The sequence below is a fragment of the Phyllobates terribilis genome, unplaced genomic scaffold (genome assembly GCF_046119375.1).
Source record: "Phyllobates terribilis strain yellow unplaced genomic scaffold, ASM4611937v1 Scaffold_1__5_contigs__length_1240528914, whole genome shotgun sequence".
NCBI lineage: Eukaryota > Metazoa > Chordata > Amphibia > Anura > Dendrobatidae > Phyllobates > Phyllobates terribilis.
Window position 1 is genome coordinate 709265349 of NW_027362761.1, and position 20800 is coordinate 709286148.

At 41.4% G+C, this 20800-nt stretch overlaps 1 protein-coding gene across 7 annotated transcripts in view; it reads left to right on the forward strand.

Moving 5' to 3' along the window:
* PWWP3A (PWWP domain containing 3A, DNA repair factor) overlaps positions 1-20800 on the forward strand; it is a 165832-nt gene that overhangs the window by 11043 nt on the left and 133989 nt on the right. For 6 of the 7 annotated variants that reach the window (XM_073686203.1, XM_073686195.1, XM_073686223.1 and 3 more), the window contains exons 3-4: positions 16165-16232; positions 17663-17733. In XM_073686203.1, coding sequence (XP_073542304.1) covers positions 16165-16232; positions 17663-17733 — 139 coding nt within the window. The remainder of the gene's footprint in view (positions 1-16164; positions 16233-17662; positions 17734-20800) is intronic. The other variant, XM_073686242.1, reaches the window with a different exon arrangement.

A 20800-nucleotide genomic window follows, 5' to 3' on the forward strand; every position in this document is an offset into this window, starting at 1 on the left:
GCTCAAAATCACTAATGTAGATTGCGGGGAGGATATTTTCTCTAGTGGAAGGAAAAGTTCTCTCTTTTTAAAGGCCCTTCATATCAGAGGAGAGGACAACACGAAGGCTGACTTTCTAAGTCGCAGGCCATTATTGCAGGGAGAATGAACTCTAAATCACTCAGTCCCCCACCAGCTAGTGGCCATGTGGGGGTCTCCAGAGGTCGATCTGTTTGCGACCCATCAGAACAGCAAGTTAAAAAAGTTCTGCTCCCTGAATTGCACGGAAAACCCTTTAGTAGTAGACGCCGTCCAGTGCAGATGGGATTTCAGTCTGGCCTATGCCTTTCCCCCAACGTGCCTAATTTCAGCAGTGTTGAGGAAGATCCGGGAGGATCTGGCTCGAGTGGTCCTCATAGCCCCCTTCTGGCCCAAGAGACCATGGTTCTTTTGGCTAAGGAGCATGTCGGTCACGAACCCCTGGATTTTTCCAGAGATTCCCGACCTTCTTGCTCAAGGTCCTATATTCCATCCTCAGGTGAAAGGATTGCACTTAGCGGCCTGGAACTTGAGAGGTCGTTGCTAGAGGGTCGGGGTTTCTCATCGAATCTAGTTACTACTCTTCTAGGTAGTAGGAAACCAATCACTACTAAAATTTACAGTAGAGTCTGGAAGAAGTTCTTGTCATCTCAGGGATTCTCCCTGGCAGGGGGGGTTCCCATAACGGCCATTTTGGAATTTCTTCAAAAAGGGCTGGAGTAAGGCCTAGCGGTTAGCACCTTAAAGGTCCAAATCTCTGCCTTAGGGGCCTTGTATAATTATAATCTGGCCCGTAACAAATGGATTTCCAGGTTCGTGAGGGCATGCAGTAGAGCCAATCCAGCCCCTATAATAAGGGTCCCTTCTTGGGATTTAAACTTAACGCGTTTAGGACGAACAGGTTCTCCCTTTTGAGCCCCTTAGCTCAGGGTCCATAAAATCACTCACCCTATATCAATACTTCAGGTGGCCTTAACATCAGCATGGAGGGTTAGTGAGTTACAGGCTTTGTCTGCAGATCCACCTTTTACCTTAGTGCTAGACGATAGGGTAGTTTTGAGACCAGACCCTGCTTTCCTTCCTAAAATTGTTTCTAAATTTCATATGTCTCAGGAGATAGCCCTACCTTCCTTCTGTCCTGAACCAAAAAATGGCAAGGAGGAAAGATTTCATACCTTGGATGTCAGGAGATGCCTTATACATTATTTAGCATCCACAAGCTCATGGAGGAAGGATAGGGCTCTATTTGTCTCCTTTCAGGGCTCCCGAAAGGGATCAAAGGTCTCAAAAGGCACTCTATCAAGGTAGATCCGGGAAGCCATCACGATGGCCTATACTGGATCAGGCAGAGAGCCTCCTAACAATCTGAAGGCCCACTCTACACGGGGCATGGCTGATTCCTGGGCAGAAAGAGAGCGGATGTGCCTATTGAGCAAATATGTAAGGCTGCCACGTGGTCATCTCCGTCCACTTTCTATAATCACTATAGACTTGACCTTTCTGCCTCCTCTGATCTCACATTTGGGAGAAGGGTTCTGCAGGCTTTTTTCCCTCCCTTACATACCTAGTTCTCTGTAATTCTCTCGTTGTGCCGTCATGGGTGACAGAAAAACACGTATATTACTTACCGGTAATGTGTTTTTTCGGAACCCATGACGGCACCTTTACATTCCCTTCCTATCCCTATGGTGTTCACCTTCCGGTTGCTGGGTGTTGAGTATTCACATGGGTGAAATTTGTTTATGGTTAATAAAATTGTGTGCTCTAACCGGAGAGTCCTCTCATGCTCTGTAATCCACTGAGGTGGAGAGAGGCGCAGTCCTTTTTATCTTGAAGTTTTCCTGTCCTTGAAGGGCGAATCCCCTCTCTCGTTGTGCCGTCATGGGTTCCGAAAAAACACATTACCGGTAAGTAATATACGTGTTTTGGTGATATTCTAATTTAGTGAGATGCACTTGTAGATGTCCGAGAGACGTGATTAAGATGAAACCCCCGAGGGATCCATTCACTATAATGAGGCAGCAGAGTTAATCTGGACTCCGTCTGGACTTTGTTCAGTGGTGTTCTTCTTTTCAGAAGTGCACAAAATTGTGGCCGACGGCACTTCTATCCACGCCTGAAAAGACTGACACCATCGGATAACAGGCCAGACGGCATCCACAGTACATCCATCTGCCTCATTATAGGGAATGTTCTGCTGTTGTTTCCATCTGAATCACATATTTCAGAGATTTACCTGGAAATCCCGGTGTAGTCGCTCAGCTTAGAGCGCAGGATGTATGTGCGCCGAGCATTACTGCGATCTTTGGGAGGCGGAATGAACAAATCAACAGTAGATCAGGGATTGGTTTTATATTTTTTTACGCAGTTCCTTGTTCGGTATAAGTTATTAGGCTACTATATTCTTCAGGTCGGTGCGATTACAGTGATACCAGACGTATATCGGGTTTTTATGTTTGGCTGCTGTCACACACTAAAAGACTATTTTTTTTTTTTTTTTTTTGCAAAACCTAGCATCGCTGTATTTTGAGAACTATAATTTTTCCGTATTTTGGCCGACAGTCATGTAAGGGCTTGTTTTTTGCGGGACAAGTTGATGTTATTATTGGTACTATTTTCGGTCACGTGACATTTTTTTGATCGACTTCTATTCTGATTTTTGGGAGGCAGAATGAACAAAACCTAGCAACTCAGAATTTTTTTTTTTTTTTATATGCTGTTCCACGTATGGTAAAAAATAAGACTACTTTATTCTTCGAATCAATATGATTACAGCGGTCCCACATTTTATATATTTTTTATTTTTATTTTTTGTGCTTTTACACAATATAAACTACTTTTATAGAAAAAAAAACTACTTTTGCATCGCTGTATTCTGAGAGAACTTTATTTTTCGGATGATGGAGCTGTATGGTGGCTTGTTTTTTGTGGGACAAGATGATGTTTTCAGCGGTACCATTTGTATGTACATTTGTCTTTTTTGATCGCGTTTTATTCGGCGATCTGATGAAAAAGCAGTTTTTTGCCCCATGTGTGTGTTTTTTTTTTTTTTTTAGGATGTTGACTGAAGGGGTTAATGGAGTTTATGACCGTTTTATGGGGTGATGCCAAATATATATATTATTTTTTTTTTTTTTTTTTTGATTGCAGTTATAAAGCACAGCCATGCGGGAGCATTGCTATGCTCTGTCACTGTCAGTTCTGCACTGACACAAGTTAGATCATGCACTGTGGCAACGATCGGGCCCCCGTGATGACGTCGCGGGGTGCCGATCAGAGTGCAGGGGTTGCTCCCTCCCTCTGTATGCCTGCTAAATGTTGCAGCATTTAGGGTGTTAAAGTGCTGGGAGCGGTGCAAGCACCACTCCTTGCACTGAGTGCTGGGTGTCAGCTGTCAGAATCGGCTGACACTTGGGCAATCGTGCTTGCACAGCCTCTATGCACGCCAATTCCCCTGAACATGCGAAGTGCGTCCAAGGTCAGGAAGAGGGAGAGTGTAGCAGTCAGGAGTTGAAGAGGGGAATGATTTCTGCAGGGACAAGAGACTTCCTGTTTGTACTTGGAGTGGAGAAGAGAAGAATTAGCTGGGTAGCAAAGCAAAATGAGCAATTGTAAGTACACCGTACTATATGATATGATGACTGCAATATAATAAAAAGAGAAAAACGGTGATGGGAGTGCTTCCTTAACCCCTTCCCGACGAGCAGTATATGTACGGCGCTGTGAGAGCTGCATTTCCGCGGCTTTGTTATTCCGCCAAACAAAAAGTGGAATAAAACACGATCAAAACGACTAATATACAGTACAGACCAAAAGTTTGGACACACCTTCTCATTTAAAGATTTTTCTGTGTTTTCATGACTATGAAAACTGTACATTCACACTGAAGGCATCAAAACTATGAATTAACACATGTGGAATTATATACTTAACAAAAAAGTGTGAAACAACTGAAAATATGTCTTATATTCTAGGTTCTTCAAAGTAGCCACCTTTTGCTTTGATGACTGCTTTGCACACTCTTGGCATTCTCTTGATGAGCTTCAAGAGGTAGTCACCGGAAATGGTCTTCCAACAATCTTGAAGGAGTTCTCAGAGATGCTTAGCACTTGTTGACCCTTTTACCTTCACTCTGCGGTCCAGCTCACCCCAAACCATCTCGATTGGGTTCAGGTCTGGTGACTGTGGAGGCCAGGTCATCTGGCATAGCACCCCATCACTCTCCCTCTTGGTCAAATAGCCCTTACACAGCCTGGAGGTGTGTTTGGGGTCATTGTCCTGTTGAAAAATAAATGATGGTCCAACTAAACGCAAACCGGATGGAATAGCATGCCACTGCAAGATGCTGTGGTAGCCATGCTGGTTCAGTATGCCTTCAATGTTTAATAAATCCCCAACAGTGTCACCAGCAAAGCACCCCCACACCATCACACCTCCTCCTCCTCCATGCTTCACGGTGGGAACAAGGCATGTAGAGTCCATCCGTTCACCTTTTCTGCATCGCACAAAGACACGGTGGTTGGAACCAAAGATCTCAAATTTGGACTCATCAGACCAAAGCACAGATTTCCACTGGTCTAATGTCCATTCCTTGTGTTCTTTAGCCCAAACAAGTCTCTTCTGCTTGTTGCCTGTACTTAGCAGTGGTTTCCTAGCAGCTATTTTACCATGAAGGCCTGCTGCACAAAGTCTCCTCTTAACAGTTGTTGTAGAGATGTGTCTCCTGCTAGAACTCTGTGTGGCATTGACCTGGTCTCTAATCTGAGCTGCTGTTAACCTGCGATTTCTGAGGCTGGTGACTCTGACAAACTTATCCTCAGAAGCAGAGGTGACTCTTGGTCTTCCTTTCCTGGGGCGGTCCTCATGTGAGCCAGTTTCTTTGTAGCGCTTGATGGTTTTTGCAACTGCACTTGGGGACACTTTCAAAGTTTTCCCAATTTTTTGGACTGACTGACCTTCATTTCTTAAATGATGGCCACTCGTTTTTCTTTACTTGGCTGCTTTTTTCTTGCCATAATACAAATTCTAACAGTCTATTCAGTAGGACTATCAGCTGTGTATCCACCAGACTTCTGCACAACACAACTGATGGTCCCAACCCCATTTATAAGGCAAGAAATCCCACTTATTAAACCTTACAGGGCACACCTGTGAAGTGAAAACCATTTCCGGTGACTACCTCTTGAAGCTCATCAAGAGAATGCCAAGAGTGTGCAAAGCAGTCATCAAAGCAAAAGGTGGCTACTTTGAAGAACCTAGAATATAAGACATATTTTCAGTTGTTTCACACTTTTTTGTTAAGGATATAATTCCACATGTGTTAATTCATAGTTTTGATGCCTTCAGTGTGAATGTACAATTTTCATAGTCATGAAAATACAGAAAAATCTTTAAATGAGAAGGTGTGTCCAAACTTTTGGTCTGTACTGTAAATAAAAATAGTATCTCTGAAAACATTATCTTGTCCTGCAAAAAACAAGCCGCCATGCAACTCAATCAGTGGAAAAATAAAACGTTGTAACTCTCAGAATAAAGCAATGCAATAATTCTATACATTTTTCTAAAAATTTGTTTTTGTGTAAAAGTGCCAAAACCTAAAAAAAAAAATATAAATGTGGTATCGCTGTAATTGTACTGACCCGAAAAATAATGCTGCCTTATCAATTTTACCACATGCAGAATGCAAAAAAAATTCCTGAATTGCTGGTTTTTGCCGATCAAAAATTGTCATTTTGCCCAAAAATATTAGCAGTAAAAAGTCAACCCGTCCCACTAAAAACAAGCAGTCACATGACTTTGTCGGCAGAAATATGGAAAAATCAATTATTTTAAGCATCTTTTCGTGTGTGACAGCTGCCAAACATAAAAAAAAAAAACTATATAAAACTGGTATTGCTGTAATCTCTCCGACCCGAAGAATAAAATCTTCTAATCACTTAGGAATGGAGTAAAAAATAAATAAAACCAATTCTTCACCTGCTGTTTATTTGTTCATTCTGTCTCCCAAAGATCGCAGTATGGCTCGGCTCACGTTCATCTTGCGCTCTACGCTGAGCGCTTACATTGGGGTTTCCGTGTAAATCTCTGAAATACTTGTTTCAGACGGACCCCCGGTGGAAGATTCCCTATAATGAGGCAGAAGGAGACACTGGCCTGTTATCCGTCAGGGTCCGTCTTTTTAGGCATTCATAAAAGTGCCGTCAGCCATAGTTTTGTGCACTTCTGAAAAGTGGATCCCTCAGGAGTTTCACCTGAATCGCGTCACTCGTGAGATTTAAATGGAAACCCCAATATAAGCGCTCAGCGTAGAGCGCAGGATAAATGTGTTCCCAAAAAAAGCTTCAGCTCAATTCACAAAAAAAAGAAACTCTGGTCTCCACTCATCTGATAACAGAAATATATGTGGCTTCCATGTTACTGGTAGTACAAAGGCTCTAGAAAAGTGATATGACTCCTTGCCCTTGAAAGGAAATTCAGAAAATTCTGTGCTCCCAAATCCAAATGCCTCTTCCGAGCCCCAATGTGCCTAAACCAAATTTAGCATCCACATGTTTGTCATTTCTGTAGCGATGAGAACCCTACTAATTTACAGGTACATGTCTCCAGAAGCACAGCGTACTGGTCACTACAACGGCAGTTTGCAATTTTCACTCAGCAACATACACTGCTGCTTGTTTCTGGAAAACATCCATGGAGTCAAAATTGTCATTACACCTGTAGATAAATTCACAAAGGGGTATAATTTCCAAGATGGGTTGACTTGAGGGGGGGGATTCTGCTCTTCTAGCACTTTGCGCTCTGTATATGGAGTCTGCACACTATTCTAGGAAAATCTGCACTCCAGGAGGCAAATGGCACTCTGTCCCTCCTGAGTCTCACCATGTGGCTAAGCAGTACTGTACTGCCACATATGGGGTATTTCTACATTCAGCAGAAATTGTAGGACAAATTTTGGTGCCAGTTTTACCAATTTCCCAGTGTGAAAATGTAAAATGTGGGGTTAAAAGAAAATTCTGGTGGTAAAAATGTTGTTTTTTTTTTTTCACTGCCCTATGGTATAAAATTCTGTCACACACCTGTGGTGTCAATACGATCACTGAACCCTAGATTAATTTAGTTTGTAAAATGGGGTCACTTATGGGGGGTTCTGCTGTTCTGGCACCTCAGGGGCTCTACCAATGTGACATGGCACCCTTAAACCAACCAGTCCAGCAAAATCTGAACTCCAATATGGTGCTTCTTCCCTTCTCAGCTTTGCACTGTGCCTCCAAAAGTAATTTTCAACCATATATGGGGTATCGGTGTACTCAGGAGAAATTGCAAAACCAATTTTGGGGTCCATTTTCTCCTGTTATCCTCGTGAAAATGAGAAAAATTTGGGCTAAAACTACATTTTTGTGGGGAAAAAAATATATTTTTTCATTTTCACAGATTAACGTTGTAAAATTCTAGAAGGGGCCTGTGGCTTCAAGGTGCTTACTACACATCTAAATAAATTCCTTGATTGGTCTAGTTTCCAAAATAGGGTCACTTGTGGGGGGTGTTTCCACTAAACAGTTTAGGCACATCACGGGCTCACAAAACACGACATAACACACGCAGACCTTTCCATCAAAATGTGCGTTCCAGAATGTCACTTCCTTTCTAAGCCCTGCCGTGCACCCAAACAGTAGTTTTCCCCCACATATGGGGTATCTCCATACTCGGGAGAAATTGCACAAGACATTTTGGCGTCCATTTTCTCCCATTACCCTTGTGAAAAAGAAATATTTGTGTCTAAATAAAAACTTTGTGAAAAAAAAAAAAAAGTTAAATATTCGTTTTTCACATTGCTTCAGTTCCTGTGAAGCACCTGAAGGGTTAATAAACATCTTGAGTGTGGTTTTGAGCACATTGAGGGGTACAGTTTTTAGAATTGTCTATTTTGGGTATTTTCTGTCATATAGCTACCCCAAAGTCACTTCAAATGTGATGTGGTCCCTGAAAAAAACAGTTTTGTACATTTTGTTGTAAAAATGAGAAATCGCTAATCAACTTTTAACCCTTCTAACTTCCAAACAAAAATAATTGTTACAAAAATTGTGCTGATGTAACGTAGACATGTGGTAAATGTTGTTTATTACCGTATTTTTTGGACTACAACCCCTGGCAAAAATTATGGAATCACCAGGCTCGGAGGATGTTCATTCAGTTGTTTAATGTTGTTGAAAAAAAAAAGCAGATCACAGACATGGCACAAAACTAAAGTCATTTGAAATGGCAACTTTATGGCTTGTAAGAAACGCTATAAGAAATCAAGATTAAAAATGTGGTACTCCGTAAGGGTAATTTTTTTCAGACCAAGCAGAGGGAAAAAAATTATGGAATCACTCAATTTTGAGGAAAAAATTCTGGAATCATGAAAAACAAACACACAAAATAACACTCCAATACATCACTAGTATTTTGTTGCACCACCTCTGGCTTTAATAACAGCTTGCAGTCTCTGAGGCATGGACTTAGTGAGTGACAAACAGTACTCTTCATCAATCTGGCTCCAACTTTCTCTTATTGCTGTTGCCAGATCAGCTTTGCAGGTTGGAGCCTTGTCATGGATCATTTTCTTCAACTTCCACCAAAGATTTTCAATTGGATTGAGATCCGGACTATTTGCAGGCCATGACATTGACCTTATGTGTCTTCTTTTAATGGAATGTTTTCAAAGTTTTTGCTCTATGGCAGGATGCATTATCATCTTGAAAAATGATGTCATCATCCCCAAACATCCTTTCAATTGATGGGATAAGAAAACTGTCCAAAATATCAATGTAAACTTGAGATTTTATTGAAGATGTAATGACAGCCATCTCCCCAGTGCCTTTACTTGACATGCAGCCCCATATCATCAATGACTGTGGAAATTTGCATGTTCTCTTCATGCAGTCATCTTTATAAATCTCATTGGAACGGCACCAAACAAAAGTTCCAGCATCATCACTTTGCCCAATGCAGATTCGCGATTCATCACTGAATAGGACTTTCATCCAGTCATCCACAGTCCACGATTGCTTTTCCTTAGCCCATTGTAACCTTGTTTTTTTCTGTTTAGGTGTTAATGATGGCTTTTATTTAGCTTTTCTGTATGGAAATCCCATTTCCTTTAGGTGGTTTCTTACAGTTCGGTCACAGACATTGACTCCAGTTTCCTCCCATTCGTTCCTCATTTGTTTTGTTGTGCATTTCCTGTTTTGGAGACATATTGCTTAGTTTCCGGTCTTGACGCTTTGATGTCTTCCTTGGTCTACCAGTATGTTTGCCTTTAACAACCTTCCCATGTTGTTTGTATTTGGTCCAGATTTTAGACACAGCTGACTGTGAACACCCAACATCTTTTGCAGCATTGTGTGATGACTTACCTTCTTTTAAGAGTTTGATAATCCTCTCCTTTGTTTCAATTGACATCTCTCGTGTTGGAGCCATGATTCATGTCAGTCCACTTGGTGCAACAGCTCTCCAAGGTGTGATCACTCCTTTTTAGATGCAGACGAACGAGCAGATCTAATTTGATGCTGGTGTTAGTTTTGGAAATGAAAATTTACCGGGTGATTCCATACTTTTTTCCCTCTGCTTGGTCTGGAAAAAATTACCCTTAGGCTGAGTTCACACGATGCGTTTTTCATGCGTTTCCGCGGCGTTTTTGCAGTTGCGTAAACGCCGTGGAAACGCATGAAAAACGCATGGTAGAAGGGCAGCAATGTTCCCCAATGGAAATCCGCATGTGCTGTGCCCATGATGCGGATTTTTCCGCAGCGTAAACGCTGCGGTCAAAAATCCGCAGCATGTCAATTAATTTTGCGGAAACGCTGCTCTTTTGCCGCCATTGACTTGCATTAGACCGCATGGAATCCGCATCACTGTATATGTTGATGCGCTTTTCATGCGGTCTAATGTGCGGATGGTACCCGGGTGTGGATGAGAGGACTCTCATCCAGACCCAGGTACCAAAAGAATAAAATAAAAAATATATATATTCTCACCTTCTGACGGCCCGCGCTGCGTCCTGCCGGCTTCCCGGGCACTTCGCGTTTGAATGAAGAAGGACCTTCGCTGACGTCAGAGTCATGTGACGGGTCACGTGACGCTGACGTCGGAAGGTCCTAAAGTCTTCACTGCCGGCAGCCGGGACCGATGAAGCAGGACACTGGGGGCCATCAGAGGGTAAAGTATAGATTCATTTTTTATTTTTTGACATCACACACTATATAAATCCATGCCGGTTGCATGGATTTATATAGTGTGAAGTTGACAAGCACTTTCCAAGTGATGCTAAAATCGCTTGGGAAGCGCTTGTCAACCCGCATGCGGAAATGAAAGTGAAGACCGTTTCATTTCCGCATGTCCCTGGCAGGAAACCGCATGTACAATCCGCATGCGTTTTTTCCTGCCAGAGAGATGCAGAAACGCTCAGGAAAAAATCCTGAGCATTTCTGCATCGTGTGCACATACCCTTACTGAGTACCACATTTTTAATCTTGATTTCTTTTAGTGGTTCTTAAAGCCCTAAAGTTGCCATTTGAAATGACTTTAGGTTTGTGCCATGTCTGTGATCTGCTTTTTTTTTTTCAACTACATTAAACAACTGAACATCCTCCGAGCCCGGTGATTCCATAATTTTTGCCAGGGGTTGTATAAGACCTACCTAGGTTTTAGAGGAGGAAAATAGAAAAAATTTAATCCAAAAATGTGGTCATGATGCCCTGTTAAGGGGGAGGGGGTCTGCTGCTGACACTGTTATATGGGTATTGTCCCTCAATTCTGTTAATATCCCCCATCCTGGTGTATCTGGCCCCCTCCTTCCTGTTATATGTGGCCCTCATCCCCATCCTGGTATGCATGGCCCCCCTCATCCAGGTATGCTTGGCACCCCCTGATCCCCGTCACGCTGCACAGAAAAAAAATAAACAATCATACTCTCCTCCTCTCTCCTCCAGCGCTGTGTCCCACTCTATGCCGGAATAGTCACTGCTCCCCACGCCGGGACTGCGTGCTTGGGGAGCAGTGACCATTCATTCTTCCTAATAGCGTGCACGCTGTAGCGCGCGGCTCCTGCTGCGCTCAACGGTCAGCGTGCCTGCTATTAAATGCCATGAATATTCACCACTCCCATGGGTGTGGTGAATATTCATGGACTTTCATGAGCAGTGAATATTTATATTCTTTAGTAGCGGGCACAGTGTAGGCTGCAGCAGGCAGCTGCTGCCTCCTGTGCCCCGCTACTTCGCCACTGTCGCTTCCGCCACATTCCCCACAGTCACAGTATTTATGTAATATATTTGCATTTATTTGTGGTGGGAAAAATTAACATCTTCAAACTTTTAATTTGTATGCCCTTAAACCAGAGAGTTATATCACACAAAATAGTTACCATATTTTTCGGACTATAAGACGCACTTTGTTTTCCTCCAAAATTTTGGAGGAAAGTGTGTGGGGGGGGGTGCATCTTAGTCCGATATATATAAATACATAATGACTTTTGTGTTTTCATTGGCTGTAAGCCATAATCATCGACATTATCCTAAATAAACACTTGAAATAGATCACTGTTTGTAATAACTCTATATAATATGAGTTTCACTTTTTGTATTGAAGAACTGCAATAAACTAACTTTTTGATGATATTCTTTTTAGTGAGATGCACCTGTGTGTGTGTGTGTGTATATATATATATATATATATATATATATATATATATGTATATGTATATATGTATATATGTATATATATGTATATATATATATATATGTATATATATATATATATATATATATATATAAAATAAATTTATTATTATATATGCTGCAGAAAGCGTACATGTGTGTGCTGTAAGGTTATATGTGTATAATACACATGCTGCAGTGAAACATTAACTAGCCGTGATTCTATTGCCTCCTTATTCTCCCTAGTGCATTAAGGCCACATTCACATGTTCAGTATTTGGTCAGTATGCTACCTTAGTATTCATAAGCCAAAACCAGGAGTGGAACAATCAGAGGAAAAGTATAATAGAAACACGTCACCACTTCTGGATTTATCGCCCACTCCTGGTTTTGGCTTACAAATAATGAGGTAAAATACTGAACATGTGAATGTGGCCTAAAAGTGATGATATTCGACCCTCCACTTCTTTATACCACCAGGGAAGTTTTAATTAGTGGAAAATGTTTTTCCTATTTTCTGGTGTTTAAACCTGGGTTGCTTCCTATGGTAAAGTCCACAGTGGAGCCGCAGTAAATCCACTTTGTTGCCATGACATGTTGCCGCGCTGTCGATTGAAAAGTCTGCTAAACATGATCGTTTCCAAAAAGAAAATAAAGCTTCTGGATGATGGTGGAAAAATCTAAAACACTTGCTAGGAAGGAAAATCCACAGATCTAAACAAACCCTAAATCTTCAACTGGGTTCCATCAGCTTTTGTCAGAGCCTGGGTGATCTGCCAAATTGTTTAGGAGTCCTGGTGGGAGCCTTACAACAATTTTGGAAGAGTTAAGTATGAGATAACTAATTCCATACTATTATATCCGTTTATATATTGTTTTCTCTAAATCGGCACTGCCGCCTGTATGAATCTGGCATTTGAGAAGGTCGTTGAGATATAGATCAGGGATGTCAAACTCAAACACACAGAGGGCAAAAATTAAAACCTTGGACAAAGTCATGGGCCCCACGTAGTCTCCCCATACAGTATGATGGGCCCCACGTAGGGGTGGTGGTTCTGATGTCGGGGGCCAAGTAAAGCCACTCTGCGGGATAGATTTGGCCATCGGGCCGGAGTTTGGCGTGTATGATATAGATGAAGCAGCGTGTAAGAGAAACCCATAAGCTGTAGATAGTTATCGGCAAATAGTTTGACTTATAGCTTCGGCCGACATTAGTCTAGTGTGTGGGGGCCTTAAAGGGGTTGAACCCCTTCTCAATGCCTATGTTTCCCCCTTATAAAATAACACCTATACTCCCTTCCGGTGCGGGTGCTGTTCCAGCGATGTCTGCGCTTGCTCTCCTGGGGCTTGCTTGACTGTTATGTGAGACCTGCAGCCAATCAGCGATTCCTTCTCTCACCTCCTTCGGACATAACTGACATTCAGGAGGTGTCATAGAGAAGCAGCAGCTCTCGTTTTTTTCTGGGTGTCAGTTTCATGCAATGGAAGTGAGAGTGAAGCAGGTGCTGATTGGCTGCAGGGCTCATGTGAAATAAAGCCGCGTAAGCCCCAGGAGAACATTCTCCGACATCATTGGAAAGGTGCCCACACCGGAAGTGAGTATAGCTGTTATTATTTTTCATGGGGGAAATATAGTGATTAAGAAAGGGGTCTCCAACTAGTGGACAAACCCTTTTAGGTCTCCCTTATACATTAGATAAGCCATCCAATTCATGGTTATTTCAGCGACACTGGCCCACAAACTAATATGTATTGGTGTTCTCTGAGAGAGAGGGATCCGGCCTGATGAATTTCAGTGGCTGATTCTTTTATCCTCTGGGAGATAAACCTCCACCAGAGGAGCAATTCTGAATAAGGGCGTGTTGGCAGAGGTAGCGGTTTGTCTAGACAGCTATCTAATGTGTATGGCCAGCTTTATGTCATCAGAGACAGAAGTCTTAAAGGAACAGCACAGACCAGAGTTCAGGAAACCTGTATACAGAACATTGGAACAACATATGAAAGGGCATGTGAAGCCATGGCTCCCAAACCACACCCGCATGCTCCTCCCTGGTTAAAAATACTCCTCCAAAATTGATTAGGTGTATTTACCCTGCTGTAAAAATATGTAGTGTGACAAATGGGTTGACCACATTTTTGGGCACTAAAAAGATACTTACAAAGAAAGACGACCCCAGAAGAGCGGTCAGTCATTTTGTACTCAATCTGCCTCCTTATAGTGGATAGTTTCGTAGGTGGTTTCGTCTGAATCGTGATTTTTAATATTTAGACAAACCCAGAATTCAGAGTTTAGAATTGCAGCAATATAAGATTTATAAAGGGATTTTTTTGTTATTTTGATACTTTTTCACACTAAAAAAGTAGGGAAGTTTGTTGCCATATTTAGAACTGTAACTTGTAACTTTTTTATACTTTTGGCTGAAAGAGCTGTATAAGAACTTTTTATTTTTGTGGGTCAAGTTGAAGTTGTTTTAATTGGTACCATTTTGGGGTATATGACATTTTTTATTGCCTTTTTTTTCCAGATTTTTCAGAATCACAATGATTGAAAACCCAGCAATTCAGATTTATTTTTATTTTATTACGCCATTCACTGCATGATAAAAGCGAAAAGCTTGCTTAACGCTGGGTGCCCACGATGCAGTTTTAATGTATTTCCGCGGCGGTATTTCCGCCGTGGAAATGCACTAAAATTGCTTGTTAAAAGGTCTGGCTTGTATCCCAATGTTGTGCTGTGCACATGCTGCGGAAATTTCGGCTGCGGATTATCATTGCGGAAAAATCCACAGCACAACCAATATAGGCGCGATTTGCTAATAAAGACTTGGTGGGTTTTTTTTTGTTTTTTTTTTATACTTGATCACTGGTCTCATACATTGAATGCAAATTTCTTAATTTCAGTGCTGGGGACCGCTCAGTTTTAGGCTAAGTGCCCACGATGCCGAAATGCTGCATATTTTTTCCACTTCTCCCTGGCAGGAAAAATGCATGCGGATTTTACATGCGTTTTTCCCGCCAGGTAGAAGCGTTTGTCAAGCATTTTTGCATGCATTTCTGCATGCGGGTTATCAAGCGCTTTCCAAGCGATTTTAGCATCACTTGGAAAAGTTCTTGACAACTTGGTCACACTATATAAATCCATTCAACCAGCATGGATTTATATAGTGGGACCAAGTAATAGGTAAAAAAAAAGAAGAATGGTAAAAAATAAAGATTATACTTGCCTTCTGATGTCCTCCTGGTGTTTTCTCTGCTGTGTCCGGTGCGTTGTATCGGTCGCGGTGGTGTAAGAACCTGCGATGACGTCATGGCAGGTCTTTACACCACCGCGACCCATACAACAGACCAGACGGAGCGGAGAAAATACCGGGGGACATCGGAAGGCAAGTATAATCTTTATTTTTTATTTTAAATTCTTTTTTAACAGGTACTATGGTACCGGAGTCTGGAGGAGAGTCTCCTCTTCTCCAGACTCGGGTACCATCCGCACATTGAATCGCTTAATATCTGTGTGTACAAATCTGCTGACACGGATAATATGCTTTTCAATGCAAGTCAATGGCGGCAATTACGCTGCGTGTCCGCAAAATTAATGGACATGCTGCATATTTTTCCGCAATGATAATCCGCAGCGGAAATTCCCGCAGCATGTGCACAGCACATGCGAATTATCATTGGGATACATGCCAGACCTTTTTAACAAGCGATTTTAGTGCATTTCCACGGCGGAAATACCGCCACGGAAATGCATTAAAACTGCATTGTGGGCACCCAGCCTTAAGCAAGCTTTTCGCTTTTATCATGCAGTGAATGGCGTAATAAAATAAAAAAAATAAAAAAATTGTGACCTCTCTGCTCTCCTACTTCAGATAATGTAGGAGTCAGGGAAGAATCAATCTTTTTGGATCAGTGGAGATTTTTCACAGCCAGAGGTGACCTGAGAACGCATTTTCGCTCTGCTCAGCAAAGTATGCTCATTAATGGGAGAAGGGGGCATGGTGAATAGTTGTCTGCCACCAAAGAGTGTTCACTCAACAGCTGCTGTGACCGGAAATTCCAAAAAATATCCGTTAACTTTATCACAGCACCCTTAGCCGTCAGCTTATTACTACTTTTGAGAATAGGCCTGTGACATCTATATCTAGGTTCTTCAAGAGTACATCAGTTGCTAGAAATGAACTAAAAATTCTGTGGGCATAATTGTACAACCTGTTCTGGAATATGCATTATTTCCTTGAGCTTTTGTGTATGGATGTGGAATTAAAAAAACAAACAAAAAAAAACTGCATTCTTGAGTAAATATAATATCACTACTTATACATCAAAAATTACTTTTTAATTACTTTTGACTATTGCTACTTTGGTGTCATCTTACAGTGTACATTAAATTGAATATTTTGTCATGTAAAGGTGATATGTGCTTTTAACTGGATCTTTTCTTCTTACTAAGGTATTGTCGCATCAATATGTGTCCAGCAAATGCAGACTGAGTGTTGAGATATTTGTCCTGAAGAAACAGTTGAGTATACCTCTCATTTCAGTATTCTTCTTTACTATAATGATTTGTGTTTCTCAGGAAAAGCCAAAGAGATGTGGTACTATGTAAAAACCCTTTGCTTTGGTCATCAGTTGGGCTCTTAGAACCCAGTAGTGTCTTTCATGTTCTAAAACTTGGGATGCTCCTCAGCAGTGATGGTCCTGATATGAAGAGCCATTTTGTATCTAATGCTAGGCAGCAATTGAGAGAATTTTAGGTGGCATAAGATCAGAAAATGTCAAAAGGGCAGATATACTGATTCTAATATATAGACCGAGAAAACTTAGAATATTCAGTCTAATTTTGGATGATAAATTTCATGCATCTTTAGATACTTTTTGTATAACATTACATTCCCTATTGGCTGGCTTACTTTTATTTAATAAAAGTGATTAACTGATGCTGATGTATGCACATGGTATATAGTCTGGGTGGTCAGAAGTAGTTTACATGGTAATATAATCTTCTGTACATGCATTAGTAGAGGTCCTGTCACATCATTCATGCTGCCCAGACCACTGGGAGAATGAGTCCGAGCCTGCCTGCTCCATTACAGCCACTTAACTTTTATTTCTAAAACTTTCCAGTGATTCAGAGAAAATGGTTTGAAGAGGCTAGACTTAGGCCGGCCTGAGTCGGCATCTCCCCGCATCGCTTGAGTTGATTAACATGTATCTTACATTTGTACAAAGGGAGAGGCCTGTCAATCACCTGGAGCGACGCAGAGACTAAGCCAGACCGGCGACCCACCCAGTTAGATCTTTAAACTATTCTCTTAAACATCGGAGCATTTCAGAGAAAGCTATATGTGGCTGCAATCGTGCAGCCAGGATCGGATTCATGCTGCCAGTGGTTTGAGCAGCATGAATCAAGTGACAGGTTCCTTTTAATCCTATACAATCCTTTAGAGGTTTCCATTCTGTAACTCTCCCAGTTTTAGGTAACTTTTTTTATAATATTAATAAAGATAAGATCAATTTGTGTATATTTTTGTTTTGTTTTTGGTACAGAACATTAAAATGGTATTCTCAAGCTTGAAACTTATGAAAAGTTCAGACCGCAGCTCCCAAGAATCAAGGCTCTGAAGAGCCCCATGTCAATAGAGCAATGATCAATCATATGCACTGCCACTCCGTTCAGTCTTATGAGAGTGCGGGCACTCCTGTAAGAATGGAAGGACTGGCAATGCCCATGACCGATCACTGCTCTATTCTCACCGGACCCCATTTCTCAGAATTGGCAGGGGTCCCAGCGGTCACAAATCCAGCAATCAGGAAGTTATCCCCTATGCCAGTGGATAGAGGATAACTTTCAAACTTGAGAATACCCCTTTTAATGAAATTTTGCATGACATGCACTTTTGTCTTTAAATGCAGTTGAATTGTTACAATTATTTAACATTCTTTTCAAGGCTAGATGTAAATTTGGCTGATACAAAACCCTTCCTGAAGGATGAACTACAGAAGATTGGTGACATACTAGGTAAAATTTGATTGAGGAAAAATTGCTAGATGGGGGTTAACCAATTTCAGAACAAAAAAGCTCCGCAAATGTTTTAAAACAATGATCTCAAGTAATCGTGTCCCTGAGGATACTGATTGTCTGCAGCAGTCACATGCTGGCCACATGTAAATAAGGATCTAAGGGACATTAGCACTGAGTTGTAAGGCAGGGTTCCACATCACCTTTGACTCTGTTTAATGGCTCAGTTTGATTGTTATTGTTTGTGACAAAATGTTAGATTATACTTTTAGTTTTTTAACTTTACCTCTTCCAGAAGTGGCCAACTTGCTCCTTATTTTTTCCTCCCCTTCTTCCAGAAGTCTCAACTCCTTTGTTGTTCATCCATTGTGTTTTATGTTTTGGCTTTCCAATGTACATTGCGTGATAAAAATGATGGGGCAACATGATTCTCCAGACCAGTACAATTATGGTGATACCAAAGTTTTATACTTTTATTTTTTATGTGAGTTTGGGGCCTCTTTTTTTATTTATTTTTTTTTTAAGGCCACTTGTGTGAGAGCTGTAAAGCTATGTTCACACATCATGGTTTTTTTTGCGTCACAAATCTGCAGCAAAACCTGATCTCTGGCAGGAAAGAAGCTACGTAAAAAATGCAGGTTTTGCTGCGTTGTGGGGTTTTTTTTTTGTAGAATTGTCTCTTGTTCATGCTTTGTCTCTTTTATGCATATACATAAAGTTCAGTGGAAAAAAAAAAATCTCATTTTGTTTTTGGCATAACAGTGAGAACAGTGGGGGAGGTGAATTGTTCAGGAATAGTTTGGACACTGGCAATGCATTGAGTTTGTATGACACTTTTTGCTTTCACATTATGGGGTTTGCCATTCAGTTTGCACAGGCATTGTTCAATTTCACACCTCACTGGGCCTCTGGTATTGTTCAATCTCACAAGTATCTCAGCTAATGTTTACACTTTACACATCACTAATTTATTTACACTCTCCTAATACAAACAACCATCTCAGTGACCAAGACAAGATGGTAAAATCACAAAAATAAACGAGTTTCACATACTCCTGTACTAATTTTCATTAAAAAAGCAGCAAAACCTGATAGCTATGTTCACACCATGGTTTTTTCAGCATTTTTCACTACCCATTCCTATGGGTGAATAAACGCCCGAAGAAGTGACATTCTCTATTTTCCAAAAAAAGGCTGAAAGGCACAAAATGCTCAACAAAAAGAAAAACATTATGTGTGAACAGAAAATTCTGGCTTCTCATAGACTTTGCTGGTACTACAAAAGGCAGCTGAAAACTTGCATAAAAATCTGCAGCAAAAAACTCTGAAAAAAACATGATGTATGAACATAGCCTTAGTTTTTAAATTGTAATATTTTGTGATTTCACAGCGGTTTAGATTTTTTTTTTTGTCTTTATAGTATTTACCGTACAGGTTAAAAGGTGATAAGTCTGCAGTCACTCTGTGTGACTGCTGATTTATGAATGCCCCGGGGATTCGCCAGTTTCAGAACTGGGACCAGAGGGTATGTATAATTTATACATACCCCCGGCTCCATACACTTGTATGGAGCGAGGCCACACCCCATCTAGTGACGCTGGCGGCCATTGGGTGCGTCCGACTAGAAGGCGCGGCCTCGCTCAGTACAAGTGTATGGAGAGCAAGGCCACTGGTGTGAGGGGGGGGGGGGATTCATAAGTCTGCAGTCACACAGAGTGACTGCAGACTTGTCACTTTTGACCCCTTTAATTTTACATTTTGATCTGACTTTTTTTTTTAACTTTATTTTGAAATTGGGAAAACACAGGTGATTCAATTTGTATTTGCAAAAACGATAAAAGGGAATCTCACTAAGATTTTGCTATGTAATCTGAAGACCGCATGAGGTAGGGGTTAAAACTCAGATTTCAGCAATGCCTCTTGTGATGACACAGCTTTTCTTCTTAATTATGCCAGACATACTGTCTGATGGCCAAGAGCAATATACGTTTACTTTCATGTTGCCTTTTTTAACCTGTGTTCTTCTTTGGTTGCTCAACACAGACTATTGTTCTTCTAAACCTGAATGCTCATGACTTGAGGTGATATTGGTGATTGATGAATGGCTGTTATCTACATCTTATATCCGCTCTCACAATGTATCGTCTGCCATACAGGGACTCGGAACAATGAATGTTTGCTAAGATATGTTAAATACCATTGTAGGGTGTTTGCCAGCCAACATTGGGGGGGGGAATGAGCTGTGGATATTCGAGCATTGTAAATTAATATCCTGATCCTTGACTTGTGAATGATGGCTTGAAAGGACAAATGTGAACTATAAAAAGGGGGTCTCTGCATCTGTTCAAAGGAGACTACAGGATGAGAGCCTTAGGGACCACAGCCCTGGCTGTAAAAATACAGAACTGCTCCATTGACCACTGCTGAACTCTCAGAGATGATGTGAAGAATCCAGGTTGGGACAATCAGGTCACCTGGCCACATATCTCACAACTAATCCCGGCATGCCAACGGAAGAGTGAGACTCTGTAGCTTGTACCATCTCGTGTATTTGCTGGGACTGTTCTATATGTTAGTGATTGCTGGTGGTTCAATAAAATACTGCCACACTGTTTACCATCATCCTGTGTTGTCTGAGTAGTGTTCTACCCACTGAAGACCCCATGTCTTCACACCTCTTGAGGCTTTGTTTGTGTACAATGATTGTTTCAGCACCAGTAGCTTATCATTGCTGGGACTAGCTGGTCTCCTGAGTGCTGGTCCAACACTCCCCCTTCTGTGATAAGCACCTCACTGTCTATAGACATTGTATATACAGAGCCTGGTGGAGGTAGCTTTCTCAGCTCTGCTGCATTGCTAAATCTAAAAGCTCTGATTTGTGTGAGAACGGCTGCACCCAGTAATCTAAGTGATACATTGTTGGATTCAGCTTCTCTTTGCCTACATCAGTCTGCTCTCAGATAAGGTGGCAAAAATCTGCTGACGGATTCCGTTTAAGGCTGAGCTTCATAGGAAAGCTAAGATGGCAGCGATGAGAGCATTCAGTCCATTTAAAAGGAATCTGTCA